At 35.9% G+C, this 15576-nt stretch overlaps 1 protein-coding gene across 1 annotated transcript in view; it reads left to right on the plus strand.

The window, feature by feature from the left end:
• The first annotated feature begins 488 nt into the window (after positions 1–488).
• The window catches only part of LOC121737979, a 45253-nt gene continuing 30165 nt past the window's right edge, over positions 489–15576 (plus strand). The window contains exons 1-2 of the mRNA XM_042129731.1: positions 489–2479; positions 6455–6528. Coding sequence (XP_041985665.1) covers positions 733–2479; positions 6455–6528 — 1821 coding nt within the window. The 5' untranslated portion in view covers positions 489–732. The remainder of the gene's footprint in view (positions 2480–6454; positions 6529–15576) is intronic.

Consider the following 15576-nt stretch of genomic DNA (forward strand, 5'->3'; position numbering starts at 1 on the left):
ATTATCTCGGCTATTTCAATTTTATTTGATTTACATTACAGTCTTTCAGGATATAACTTTGGGCCACGTATGAAACAATTTTCGGTAGTTATTAAAATGTATAGAACATAAACAAAAGTAATTTCATCATTTTTAGGGTTCCGCGCCCAAAGTGTAAAAACGGGACCCTATTAAGTAATAGGGTCCCGTTTTTACCCTACGGTCTCAGTACTCAGACTTCGATGTCTGTCCGTCTACGTCTGGCCGTCTATGCGTCTGTCCGTCTGTCTCCAGGCTCTAACTCAAGAACGGTAATAGCTAGAGAGTTGAAATTTTTACAGATTATAATTTTCTGTTGCCGTTATAACAAAAAATACTAAAAACAAAATATATCAAGTATCAACTGCAAAATAATATGATATTGTGAAACTTGGGAGTTGGGACAACAGATTTATTTTTTGGCAACACCAAAATTTTACGTTCCTTTTCATCAGTTCCGTTGTGTTCTGTGATCCGTCACCGACATTCCTTTTTAGTAATTTTCATTTTGTTATGTCGTGTTCTCGTTTGTGTGTCGCGTCGAACGGGCCTCAAGATTAGAACGAATGTAGATTGTAGTGTAGTTTTTATTTAGTGCTCTCGTTCCACTTTTTGTCTATCCTATTTTCTTTTTTTTATGCTCGTGTTACAAAAGTGAGACAAAGGTTTTAGTGAATTTGTGTTATGATGTCACTGTTTATGTATCCTTGAACAATGAGTGTGAGTGTTGAGGACGTTACGAGTCCTTTATCCAGCCATAAGAGTTTGGACGAGATCCCGACCTCGGAGGACATAAATAAAAGCGATGAGGCGAGTCCCACTGACCAATCGGAGCCGTCCACTCCGAAACCTCATCCTATGGCATTCACCATCGATTTCGGGACTACGAAGCCCATCGACAGTCGTAGACTCGAGGAGTTAGCAAAGAAATCCCAGGCGAGGCACCAGAGAGTCCAATCCATGTCCGCCAGTCAGCCCAGGACCAGTCCCGTCGCTAGACCGCCCATGAGCGCAAAATTACCTCGGAAAGCCCAGGGATACAACTCTGAAGGGTACTTCTCGTCCGACCAGGAAGACAGCTGCCTCTCTGGGTCCGTAAAACTCCGAAACAGCCTCCCAAACTCAGTCACAAGTCCAAGTACAAATAGAACTCTCAAATCACCTGTTTACGATTTTCTGCCCAAAAGAACGTCCAAAAGTCCCATAGTCGACAGCATAATGTCCAGAAGTGATAGTTTTAGTGCAAGACAGGCTTTAAACTTACCCCTCAAAACAGGTTCCTATAAGAAAGACGTCCATCGCTCACCGAGTTATAGTAATTTAAATCATAGACAGATGTCGGATATCATTGATAAAAGTCCAGAGGGTGTTATGTTGACTGATATTTCTAGTCCGGAATTGGATATTCTGACACCTGACAATGGTCTTTCTACCCCAGAGGCAAAGAGTCCGACTAGAATAGTTAGAGCAATGTCGGAAACACCAGATCTACTATTCAAAAAGTGTAATCCAATGTCTGAACCACTGTACATAGATGATGATATTGATGCTGAATCTAATCACTCGTCAACCGGTACGTACACTATAGAAGGAGATAATTATACTGAGGAGCAGAAAGCTAGGATGAGCATAGATAGAACATTCGGGGCTGACGTAACAGAAACCACCATCGATGAAAGTATACCTGACAGTAGTATCATAGAAAATCACACGGAAGTTATCTTTACGTACCCCACTCAGTGGGCAATAACAAAAGAACCAAGAAGAGATACTTGCCTTCGTAACCCAATTCCAATAAAAAAACTAGACATACCAAATAAAGTATCAAAAGACAAAAATGTACTAGAAATATCTTGCTGCTACGAATCACCGACAGAGAATGACTTAGCAACGCAAACATCGAAACAAATCAGATCAACACGTAGCTACTTGGAGAAAATTAAGAATAGGGTACGGACGATTACTGAAAAGACGTTCGCTAAGTCACCTCCGAAACATGGGGAGCATTTCGACGCTGGTACCTTCACTTCGGTGACCACCTCGGGTGTTCTCAGCTCAAAATATCTGACAAAAACTGAATATATTCCCAGAAGACGTTGTAGCTTAACAAAATCTGAAATAGATCAAACAGACTATATACATAGGCTATCTAGAGAATCTTCCGTACCTGTATCTCTACCTAGCAACAAACTAAATGAGGCTAAATTTGAGAGTACCGCTCTGAAAAACGCTCAAAAGAATCTAAGAGACAATATGAACACTGAACTCAGTCCCGAACAAGTCGGAAAGCTATCATATATGAGTCTCAGTAGGTGTAAGGGAGACAAAACATGGATACAGGATTGGGCCGACAGTGTTAAGAACTATAATAATAATACTTTAGGCAAGGATTTGGATTTAAATTCTACTTGTAATGTTGAAGACCGTCCACCCATCAGTCCCAGACTAGTACCAACTAAACGTAAGTAATTTATTAATTTTCTATAGATTCATATCTTCCAATCCAGTGTTTTTCAAACTTTTTTGTGACCCCCCCCCCCCCCAATGTTGAAAACACTGATAAGCCACAGGTTGAAAAACACTGTTCTAAACTACAACTACAATATAGTCCATCATTACCACTAAAACTACTGAACTGGTTTTAATGAAGTTTTGTACATCTAATAACTCATTTAAAAATTAGAATTCAAACAAAAGGCAAGGCTACCTTTTTTAATTAAAAAAAGTTGTTAAGTTATACAACAACCTTTTCTAAAGTTAAAAGCATGTGATAAAATTAAGGAAACAAAATCCATTTCTATGCGTCCCACTGAGATAAATGTGAGATTTGAAATTATAAACAGTTTAATAATTGTTAAATTATGTAATTGCTTTCATTAATTTGTTGTGTTATAGTTTGCAGACTTTAGAGCAGTGTGTTTCAACCTGTGGGTCGTGATCCTTTTGTCGTCGTGAATATTTTTTTCGTACCTTTGCATCTTAAAAAAGGTTGAAAAACACATGTAGTTAATTTAGTTAGGTATTCTGTATGAAAGTTGCTAATTTGTACCCAAGTAAAAACTTGGTAGATTTGTAATTAAAATTGGCATTCCTTTTTTTTTATGTAGAAAAAAAGGACTATCGTATTTAACGATAATGCCGTCCTGGCAAAAAAAATAAATTAGTAGAATACAAAGTATGTAATATGTTACATTTACTATTTTGATCTTAAAATTCTTAAAAATAATAAAACTGTGCTCAAATGTGTTTTAAATATTATATTATAAGTACTAGACAACGCCCGCCAAAATCGTTTATGGCCCGGGAACCGTCCATTTTTCCGGGATAAAAATCTTTCATGGGACTCAAAGTATCTCCATTCTCCATACAAAATTTCATCATCATCAGTTCAGCGGTTTGGGGTGTGAAGTGGTAACAGACACATTTTCGCATTTTAAAAATAACAATAGTCAGAAGGATTAGTTTATAAGAAAACAGTAACTGTTATTGACAGTATTAGATAAAATAATCAATAATATTATGATAATGTTATCTGCGTAGTAAACATAAATGTGTGATAATTTTAAATTATATTAATTCATGGCCAATTAATAGATAAAAGCAATAAAGATTATAATGCACCAGATGTTGAACACAACTACGTTACGCAAATATTCGGTTATTTCGCGGGAATAGTGCATTTTGCCGCGAAAACTATCCTATGTCTTTCCTAGGTGTTAAAGTATCTCCATAACCATCAAAAACGGTTCAGCAGTTTCATCGTGAATAGGTGATAGACAGCTAGACACACATTTGCACTTTTAATAAGTATGGATTCCTCTATTAAATTGCATCATAAATGGGTATGAAGATTTTGGGCGACATATTGTCCGCTATTGTGTTTTTTCGCGTTCACGAAATCTTCGAAATGTGACACTTTACGTGGTTTTGTCCAAGATTATTTTTTGTTTGTATTGATGTTAGCTATCCATTTTTGAAAAAAAATATTCGTGAACGCGAAAAAACACAAAGGCGGAGTCACAATAGAAAGTATAACTATATATAATTCTGTCTACTCTGGCGGAGTAGGTCGGCACTCGGCCAGGCTCCATATAAAAATCTTCATTTAACCCCTTTGTATGCGCAAAATAAAATGAACTAAAATAATTAGTATGAAACATCAGTATTTTTCACACTTTTTTATGTCGCGACCCCTTTAGTTGCTTAAAAGGGTACTAAAGGCCGGGTTCTAAAATTAACTAACCACTGCGCGTGCGCTGCTACGCAAAATAAATAAATATTTTAACGGAAATATAGTGCTAAATGTAGTGTATAAAATCGTATAATACTATATCAGTACTAATATTTTAAATGTAAAAGTGGGACTATCTGTCGACATAAAGAGGTTACAAAGTGCTGTCAGTCTGCACTTTGTAAACTCTTTATGCCAAAACCGCTAAATCGATTTTTATGAAATTTGGTGTGGGAGATATGTCGCGGATTTTTAATATTAAAGAATCCTAGAAAAATGTACGGTGTCCGTGCGATAAACTAATTTCAGCGTAACAAAAATTCTATTATTTAATCCTTGCTTAATATATAATAGCGAATATATTTTATTGTTATTGTTGTTACCGTTAAAACTTAAAATACAAGACCTCGAAATGAAGGAAAATGTTACTTATGAGTTATGACTTGTGAGTCACACTCAGCTGTAACAAATAACAATACAGTTCAGGGCTTCCCAAACTTATTTTAACTGTTTCTGACGGTGCTCAAAACAAAAAAAAACATTATTTACCAAGACTGGTATAGGAATAACTTGGCCTGCGATGATATTTTCGTTCATCAAAAAAAAATGTTTGGTTACAAAAAGTTTTCGTGTTTGGTTACCGCTGTCGATCCTGGCGACACAGGAAATACAGTGGTGGGAATGTGTGGTGGGCCCATGGTGGGCCAATGCCCGTTAAAATAATGAAAACACCAATCTAACACGTTTGTACATAAAGCTGGAGATTATAATAGAGATCTATCGAAAATATTGTTAGCGTAAGACAATACACTGATTTATCACATTACAAATATAATAAACATAAACTATAATAATGATTCATCTACATAACTAGGACGTTGACCAGTGAACACTGATAAGTGATAAGCTAGGTTGTTAGCATTTGTTAGGGTCACTTCATATTACAGCGTGACGGGGTGTAGCGATGCATTTTAAGGCCATCCCCCGAGAAAACGACCTTGACCATACATTTGACGCGTTGCCGAGATCGCACAAAAATCCTATTTTTTTACTTATCTCAGTTCAAAATTGATCTAAAAAATTAAAACGGGGAATAATTTAATAGCTCCCACATCGGTTTCGGTGACGGTGGCCGGTTCCATTGAAACCAGGCCAGCTACGCAGGAGTAATCAAGCAGACAATCAGGTGATCAGCCTGCATTGTCCTAAGTCCTAAACAAACTTGGAAATAACATGTTTCCAACGCGGGAATCGAACCCACGACCTCCGAGTCAAGAGCCGCGCTCTGTACCACTAGACCACGGAGGCGTCGGGGAATATGTAGTTAATGAAATTATCTATCTATTGTCGTGTGTTTCAAATAAACGTAATTTGTAAATACTAGGGAGATGCTGAAAGTATGCTTCAATTTTAATAAATTGGTAAGTATTATTTTGGAAGCTAATATCATGACTATAATATACAAAAATAGAAAATTTAAAACAGGGAAAGGAATGTTGATATACTGAAGATTATTGCTGTATTTTTGTTATAACTTTGTAGCTTTCAAATTATGAGTTTATAAGGCTCTAAATACGGTAAATTACGGAATCTCCTAAGGGGAAGGGCCTTAAACTGGGCCATTCGAAACTGCACTTTGTTTAGTACATAAGAAGATGCCTATTCCAAATTTAATGGCTCATTTAAAATGCATCGTTTTGTCAAGTTGCATTATGACTTGACCCTAGGTAGATTACACACGTCGGATAGTTAAATACGTGTAAAAGATACTAATTATTATATTGATTGTAATATCAACAATTTTTTTGCTGGGTAAAACATTTGATTAATTATTAGGCTTATGCAATTTTTTACATATTTCTATTTGCACAACAATTGTGTTTCTGCTGCATTTTAGACCTAGGAAGCGTTCTTTAATTGGTTCCAGTATAGACAGGTGCAATCTGGTGTCTTTGTAGCCAATAAAATCTCGCCAAATCATATTACGTACGTAAAGTCTCTTTTTTGTATTCACTTGCATACAAAAGTGAGACTTTCCGTTACTCACTTCTCCGTTTCGTTAGTAACTCAGTGATTAACTCACAAATGTACGATACAGAATCGGCCAGCTGTTACAGTTTCGGAACACACCCTTCATAGTAAAGACGATCTTTTTTTTTTTTATTATTTTCCATAGATAATCTACATGTTTTTTTTTATTTGCAGCTCGCAGCCCCGTCTGTGGTACTCCTACCAAGATACCCAGTCCTGTTGGCACTCTGCTCCAACGGAGGACCCCTGTGAGTATACTTTGCTTTCTGACATATTAAGTCCCTTAGACGCAAATGAGCATCGAATCTTAAGAGGAGTCCACACCGCCCTTTTTTCCATACAAACGTTGTCCCCTGTTTCCTCCCTGGATAATGCTAGTAGAGTTATAATTTTTTTTCCTGAATATCGACGGCTACTAATACAATGTTCCTATGTTTCCTTTTTTTTCATAATTTAATTATTAAATAAGATATGAACTTTCAAAAACCCAAAAAAATGGCCAGAAAACAGATTTGGCTAGATTATAAAAAAAAACATAGGAACACAGCTCAAGCCTTTCTTTAATCTTTAATGAAAAAAGTACTTAAATCGGTTAAGTTTTGGAGAAGGAATCAGGGGACAACGAATCGTTGATTTTCTGCAGTTGTCTCTATCGCGTTCTGCGTTATAGGCTTGAGGCAAGGGAGACAGCTATAGATATTACACGTACTTTTTTTTCATTTCTCTAGCCCCTGGTGTATCCTCATAATCTTAATATCTAATGGGATATATAACTGCAATGTTTTCACCCTAGAGGCAGCACCAGCATAGACGGTAAACAAAAAAATTTGTTCGATGTTTCACTGTTCTGTTAATATTCTGATACTAGACGTTAATTTAATAATTTTTCAAATCGGACCTGTAGTTCCTGAGATTAGCGCGTTCAAATAAGCCCTTTCAAATAATTTCCCCCGTTTTTTCCACACTTTCCTCTATTTCTTCGCTCCTATTAGACTTAGCGTGATAAAATATAGCCTATAGCCTTCCTAGACAAATGGGCTATCTAACACTGAAATATTTTTTCAAATAGGACCAGTCGTTCCTGAGATTAGCGCGTTCAAACAAACAAACAAACTCTTCCCAATTATAATATTAGTATAGATAACCATAAAGCTCGACAAGGTTTTTAATGCACGTGGCGAAAAAAGGAACTAACGCTGTCATCATTCAAAAACGCCATTTTTGACAGTTCTCCTTTACCAGCAGCGCCCCCGCTCACGTTCATTTATAACCTTGTTGGACCAACTGTCATCAGTCAGTTAAAGTTAAATTTAGCCTTTACTATAACCATAACTTTAACTACGCCTCTGGTGCAACCCAACCTTAATCTTGTTTCGTCGGGTCACAGACCGCTGAAGAGGCTACAATAAAATCGTGGTTTATACCAATAATAATAATATTTTGTACATAACATTGCTATTAATAATCTTCATATCATGACGGACACGCAGTGCGTGTTGGTAATTAATGTCCATAGCACAAAGAAATTATTTCAATTAATGTTACCTTTTGTAATGTTTTTGCCAAATAATATACGACAGAGTCTTAAACAATGTTTTTCATATTCACTCAAAAAACTTTACAACAAGACCCCCTAGGGGCTCGCGACCAACAGATTGAAAAACACTGTTCTAAGCGATTCAAAATCGAACTCTATATAAAGAAGAAACACTTTCGAAACAAAATATTGACACTATAATTTACACTGCGATAATATCTGAGTAATTTTTTACAAACATTGACCTAAATTTTAAACTAATCACAGTCGCTCCTAGGATTTTAAATCTTATTGTCATATAAATAAAGTTAACTATATTATGAGAGGTTTTGGAGTAAAGGCGATGTCGAAATACTTCCTAAACACTGATAAGAGTATACTGTTATCAGTTATCACATAGATTGTGTAATATGTCAACAACTTAATAGAGATTAAGACATCATTTCGACAGCCGCCACTATCCGTCGTTTTTAGGGTTCCGTACCCAATAAAAACGGGATCCTATTACTAAGACTTTGTTGTCTGTTCGTCTGTCTGCCTGTCTACAGGCAGTACTTACCTCAAGAACTGCGATACGTAGACTTTTGAAATATTCACAGATTGTGTATTTATGTTGCCACTATAATAACATAATATACTTAAGTACTAAAAAGAAAATGAAATTAATATTTAAGGGGCTCCCATTACCTTTTTTTATTACTATAGACATATACCATTATATTATATATACCAGAAACACTTTTTTTTGCCTACTTTAGCTCTGAAACGGTTCGGAACCCTTCGTGCGCGAGTCTGACTCGCACTTGGCGATTTTATTGTTCTTTTATTGGCACTGACTTAAGGATGTCTTTAGGAGCCATCGGTAAATTTTTTATTTCACCGTCGAAGTTAGGAATCAAAAAACATTACGTTTTTGATTTCTAACTTCGACGGTGAAATTATCGAAAGCATCTTGGCTAAGGGTAAATTGTCAAGGTCATGACAAATTGTTCTAGATAGTTTCGATAGAGAAGTTAACAAAGTTAGTTCTGATTTTGAATAGATTTTTTTACTCCTAAAACCGTCTTAAATCTTTGCTTCTAGGTTTTACCAAACGGATCAAATATGTTTTCCCTGTATATTCCATATGAGACCTATAAACCAAGGCCGTATTAAAAGTTTGACAAGGAGGCTAGATACATCTATCTCGCTTGCGCAATTAAAGGTATATTTTGTCTTGGTAGATAGATAAGTATTTAGAAGTACCTACTGTTTATGTATAGACTAGTAGTTATCATAATACACATGAAGGAAAATCAATTTTATTTTAATCAGGGAAAAGTAGAAAAATCATTGTGATATTATAATATATCTACTGTAGAAAATGGATGAACATATATTTTATTATGTAAAGATTGGTATAAATATTAATTCTTCCTATTAGCAATGAGACATTACTAAAGTTTTTAAAATATTTTCAATTTTAATTTCAGTTTATTGAGAATTAAAAAAAAAAACAGCGCCATCTGTGTTTGGTGCTATGAACTTCGGGAAGAAAGAACTACCCGCAAAAAAGACTCTATTTTATTTAAACACTTTGTTAATTATTTTCTACTTGTGTATGCCTAATTATTTTTTAAATGTTTCTGTCTTTATATTTTTTAAACGGCAAAGAGAGAACAGAATATTATTTTAATCTTAGTTTGCAATTTTGTTGTGGATTCTGTTTTATTGCAATTTTTAGAAATATATGATTATGTATTTTTACTACTTTAGCTGTTTTTCTTTAACATCGGCTTCGACCTATTAGGTCCGTTTACTACTGATAAGTGATAACCTCTTTTAAAATATTCAGAAATAGACAAATACACTTTGTATAATATTTTAATTAGTAAATGGCCTAGTCTATGGACATTACTATCAGGCGAGTTTCTGCTCATTTGCAACTTTCAGATTATGAATTGTACTAAGACACATCGTTATGCAAGGTGCATTCAGACTGGAACGACTTTTACTTGTGATTGCAAGTAACGCACTTGCGTACCCTCTAATGTTTGTTGCAGATCTCAAAATAATCAGATGATCCATTTTCCGTTTTATTTATAATAATAACTGTGAAAGTATAGTGCGTCAAGAAATTAAAGAAATTAAAAAGTGGCAACATCGTGTAGTGTCATCCCTTTTTTTTTAAATTGATTTGAAAGGGATGACACTACGACGTTGCCACTTTTTAATTTCTTCACTTTCTTGACGCACTATAGCATCGCTGAAAGAGCAAATGAAAGAGCCGATGTCCTCTCCCGGGACTCAAAGTATCTCCATACCAAATTTCAGCAGAATCGGTTCAGCCGTTTGGACGTGAAGAGTTAACAGGCAGACATACAGACACACTTTCGCATTTATAATATAAGTATAGTTAATTTTTTATGTTGCTTAAATTTTCACAACACAAATTTTTCTTTTCTCTTCATCAGAAAAAATGAACTAGAAAAATTCTAGAAAGTTAAATCTACTTTCGCCAAAGTAAAAGAATTTCCTGGCTTTTATTTGGTTATTGTTGTTGTAAAAAGTGTATGAGAATTAGAAAATTTTAATTCGGAGGTTCTTAAACTATTTTGTTTTATACATCACATTCAAACCCTCTCAAAGCGATTAAGCTTAGATATAAATTTTATCTGTCTATACAGGAATATAATATTAGGAATATAATATTAGGAATTTGCCTTTGTTTGTAAAAGTCAAGCAGACGAACATTTTTTTTCTAATTTTATTTTTATTTTCATGCACCCCCAGTTTACGATTGTGGACCCCCAGTTTTTGCCACGCATCTTAAACCCCCCTGGAGTCTCCCATGGACCCCCAGGGGTCCACCTGGACCACTTTGAGAATTACTGGACTTTAATTCAATCAAAAACCTCCTTTTTGATGTCGGTTAAGAAAGTATGAAAGTTTAGTAAATTGATTAAGAAGTAAGAACCAATTTATTCTAAATTTAAACAATGACGTAGTATAATTCTACAAAATTAGTAATGTTCTACTTCTAATCGTATTACGCTTAATTATATTGGAAAACAGTATAAATTGTTTTTAATTTTCAAAAATGGAATTCGCTCGTTACAAATTGTATTTTTATTTTTTTAAATGTGGTCCTTCCAAATTCAAAACGGGCGGCAATTCGGACGTGACGGGAAACGTCACACGTTTTTTTTAAATGTCTTTACCCATTAGGCAAGAGTTTCACTACACGTCGCCCTACTTGCTTTGATTAAATGTTTGCGTTTAAGGTCAAGTGTTTTGCGGGATCGTTTTGAACGAAACAGAGCGAGTTATGTCGAGATTATGACGATTAATTATTCTCGGGTGAGTTAAAAATAAACGAAATGTTAAGTGAATTTTTTTTAAAGAAATGCAGTTTTGTGTTTAACTTCTTTATTGAAGGGAAAATCTAGGTTAAATGGGTATTACTTGACAATGGTAGATGCGCTAGTAATGTAATTGACTTTCTTGAGTGTGCCATAATTTCTTCAAACGAGACAATCTTGTATAGTTATTAGTATAATTGATTTTCCGACTTTCCTTGACCTGACTCCAGCACCCGTACCATGGCTGCAGTAGAAATACGAAAGTATAGACAAACTGTGGACATAAACTAAAGGTGCCGTTCCAATCTTTACGGCGGCCAATTGCGACCGACAAAAATTCAATTTAAATGCCACTTTATGACAGAATATAGTATATATCATAGAATAGGATATTATTTGAATTTTTAGGACTATAGAATTCTAGTCTGTCGTAAAGTGGCATTTTAATTGAATTTTTCGTTACGAAAAAAGATCGGAACGACACCTTAAGTTAATTTCACGGTTTGTCTATACTTTCGCATTTCTACTGGTGGCCGTGCTAGGGCTACTGACTCGCGCTTTGGAGAAAAAAGATCCGACCGAATCTTTTTTCTTTTTTATTTATTTAGGTAACTACCTATACTAGGTCTATCGTTCCGCCCTGTGTGTCTGTCTGTTACCTCTTCACAGTCACGCCCAAAGCAATTTATTGCTAAATTTTAGCATGGAGATACTTCCAGTCCCGGGAAAGGCATAGGATACCTTTCACCCCGGAAAAGTACGGTTCCCACGGGATAATTTCTGCGCTATTGGGTTGCGGCTTGCGGGCATCAACTAGTTGTTTCTCATATACGTGATAAAAGTAATGTACCCAAAATGATGACTAAGAAGATCATTGGCCGTTTACGGCAAGTAATAAAAAAAGAATCAAGTTTAAATTCCGAACGTGACTCACCTGTCAAACTTTCGCGGCAAAAAACGGCGATGCAACATGGCGTCATACCGGCACGATTTTATCTGCGATTTAATTAAGTCTAGATTATGTTATTTTGCGGTTTGGATTTGTAACAATAACTGTGATTGTCTGATGAAAGTTGTTTTGTTCTCTTAATGGATTCTTAACGCGCATTAATGTCTATTTCCTTTAAATTGCTTTGCTTTGTTTCTTAAATTTTAAAAAGTTTAAAATTCCCTACTAATAAAAATTGCAGCGTATTCTTCTTCTTTAGCTATTCAAGGTAAAAGTCTCCCATACAATACCTAGTAAAATCGGTTCAGCGGTTTCGTCATAAAGAGGTAACAGACAGACAGACACGCTATTATAATATTAGTATGGAAAGTTAAGGAAATTATTATTAGGGCATGTTTTAGGATCGCAGAAAGTACTAAATCATCCTGCAAGAAGACTTGGCGCGTTTTGTATTATTGGCTTTTATAGAAGTTTCATACACAAATTCTTATGTAATTGGCTCTTTAGTTCGTCTAGCTGTTGTATTATGATTTATTTGAATGACCAAGACAACTGTTTGTTGTCCTTCTGTCCTATATTATGTAGGTTATTTGATTGTCTACACTCTACGCTAATTAATATAATAATAATTAGCGTCTACATTTAAAAGATTGTGTAACGGCCATGAATTAAACACTGTAAAAATAAGTCATGCGGCGGTGAAAATCAGTGTAAAGTAGGTAGATAAAATAAATCTTGTGCTTAAATTCTACGCGTATTCTACCATGATTATACACAAACAATACCGATGGACCCACATCCGATCCTTGCGGTACACCTCCTTCAAAACACAATTGAGTCATTTTGTGACGAAGTAAACTTATTCCTACGCTCATTAATGATCCAAGTAGGGCAAAACCTTGGCTGAGAATTACGCAACAGATTAGAAACAGATACTGATGACTTTTATAAGGCTTCCGATTCTATAGCCCACTTCCTAATATCTTTACCAAATTGTTTTTTTTTTATGCACTTTTTATTGCCTCATTTTATCATCATTTATGCTTCTGTTTTATAATAAACTAGCTTAATATGTTTTTCAAGGGGTTTGATTATTTCCGCTTCCTTGTTTGTATATTTTTAATCTACATTTTATTTGTACGTCAATGTTATAAGTTGTAACTGTAATTTTATCGCTTACTGTCTGTTCATTATTGTTTGACTTGTTTTTCTCTATATGTGCACCACATAAGGATCACTTTCGTATAAATTCTAATGTAAAACAACTCCTGAATGTATACGGTAGTGTGGTATTAAATTTTACAGTTTTTTCTTTAAGTGCCTCAAGCGTCTGACCATGACGAAGATTATGATTAGTTTAAATATTTGATTTCAATAGAGCGTCCGTGGCCTAATGGGCTGACCTTCAGTTCGCACTCCTAGAGGGTGCTGATTCGAACCCGGGTGGAGGCGTGTACCTATGTGACATTTTCTGATCTCAAGTACATAATACGGACGCTCGTACGGTGAAGGAAAACATCGTGAGGAAACCCGCACATAGTTCGTCCCAGACGTATTTACTAGTTCTTTCCTCTGGACTAGGCCGACTATGATGCGAGAATGCCGTCGCGTATGCGCTTGGGCAACCATACGGACGTTTAAAAATCTTGTCCTAGGCACTACAGTATTTGCGGAGTGGTTACTTCGCTCTGAAAAAATACTGTATAAAGCATCCACAACGGATTTAAAGGCCTAGTTTTTTTTTTATTTTAATAATTGCAATGCTGTATTAAGTTGACTTAACAATGGCAGTTCTAAGTTTTATTTTTTATATAGTGATAATACTTTGGGGTGTGTATATCGTGGCCCTTGTATATGCATAGAAATCACCGGAATAGTTTTTTTTAAACGAGCGTTGGCCCACCACACATTCCCACCACTGTATCTCCTGTGTCGCCAGGATCGACAGCGGTATCCAACCACGAAAACCCTTTGATATGATCTCAGAAAGCCCGAGGGACATGCTAAAACTGTCTTTGGACCCGTAACGAAATTAATCAGAAGAAAATAGCAGGAGTAGAAAGAATTTCTCTCCCCATAAAAGCGGGAGACAGCACAAAGTTGCAATGACCGAAAGCATAGTAAAAGGAGGGGAAGTAAGTTATCTTCATACAAAGGCACCGCGCGCGGCTTGTATGTGTGCGCCATAGTATCAATGCGTCGCCACGTACGGCACACAACAAAATCTCGGCGGTACCAGCCTAGTAAAACTGGCCGAGATTTTGTTGTGTGCCGTGTGGCGACGCATTGATACTATGGCGCACACATACAAGCCGCGCGCGGTGCCTTTGTATAAAGATAACTTCCCCTCCTTTTACTATGCCGAAAGTCATTGGAATAGTTGCTAAAAGAGCAAAACTTTTTTGTGGTTTGTGTGGGCAAGCGCCCCAGTCTCATGAATTTGCATGCAAATGTCAGAAAAAAGTTACTTTTGGGGATGAGACTTGCAAAAAGCTATTTAAAGATATTGACCGCCTCCGTGGTCTAGTGGTACAGAGCGCGGCTCTTGACTCGGAGGTCATGGGTTCGATTCCCGCGTTGAAAACATATAATTTCCAAGTTTGGTTAGGACAATGCAGGCTGATCACCTGATTGTCTGACAAGTAAGATGATCCATGCGTCGGATGGGCATGTAAAAAGTCGGTCCTGCGCCTGATCTCTCGCCAGTCGTGTCGGTCTTCCGTCCCACTGGGTAATGAGAGTAAAGGAATAGAGAGTGCTCTTGTGTACTGCGCACACACTTGGGCACTATAAAATTACTCCTGTGTAACTGGTCTGGTTTCAATGAAACCGGCCACCGTCACCGAAATTGGTGTGGGAGCTATTATTATTTAAAGATATTGTCAAAAGTTTGATCACAAAACAGTAAACACCAATTACCATTAGTCATAATTTAAGCTGAATAACGTTTTTTTTCAAGTTGAAGGTGAGATCTTCAATAGATTAGATCATGCAGCCGTTTGTGATGATGCTGTAATGTTTATCTGTGCTTATTTGGTATGGAAAACTATGTGTCATGCATGTAGCAAAAACAATCTATAGAATACTGTAGGTCGACTTCCATACATCGCAAATATACAAGTTTAAAGTGGTGTTTAACCGACTTCCAAAAAGGAGGAGGTTATAATATGTTCGTTTTTATATATTATATTTTTTTCAAATGCAAATATAAGAAACCTCAATTTTTGATAGATGGAAACGATCGATCGCAAACAAGGAGGGCCATATTATGTGTCTATGAGATGATAAGTTGAGAATGGCGAAATATTATATTATATATAATATAATATTTCGCCATTTTCATATAATAGGTATTAAAAAGGTAATGATTTTTTTCTAGTTTGGTATATTATTTTATCTACACTACTATTATAAAGAGGAAAGATTTGATTTTTTGTTTGTTTGTTTGTTTGAGTCGAATAGGCTCCGA

The sequence above is a fragment of the Aricia agestis genome, chromosome 22 (assembly GCF_905147365.1).
Source record: "Aricia agestis chromosome 22, ilAriAges1.1, whole genome shotgun sequence".
Lineage (NCBI taxonomy): Eukaryota > Metazoa > Arthropoda > Insecta > Lepidoptera > Lycaenidae > Aricia > Aricia agestis.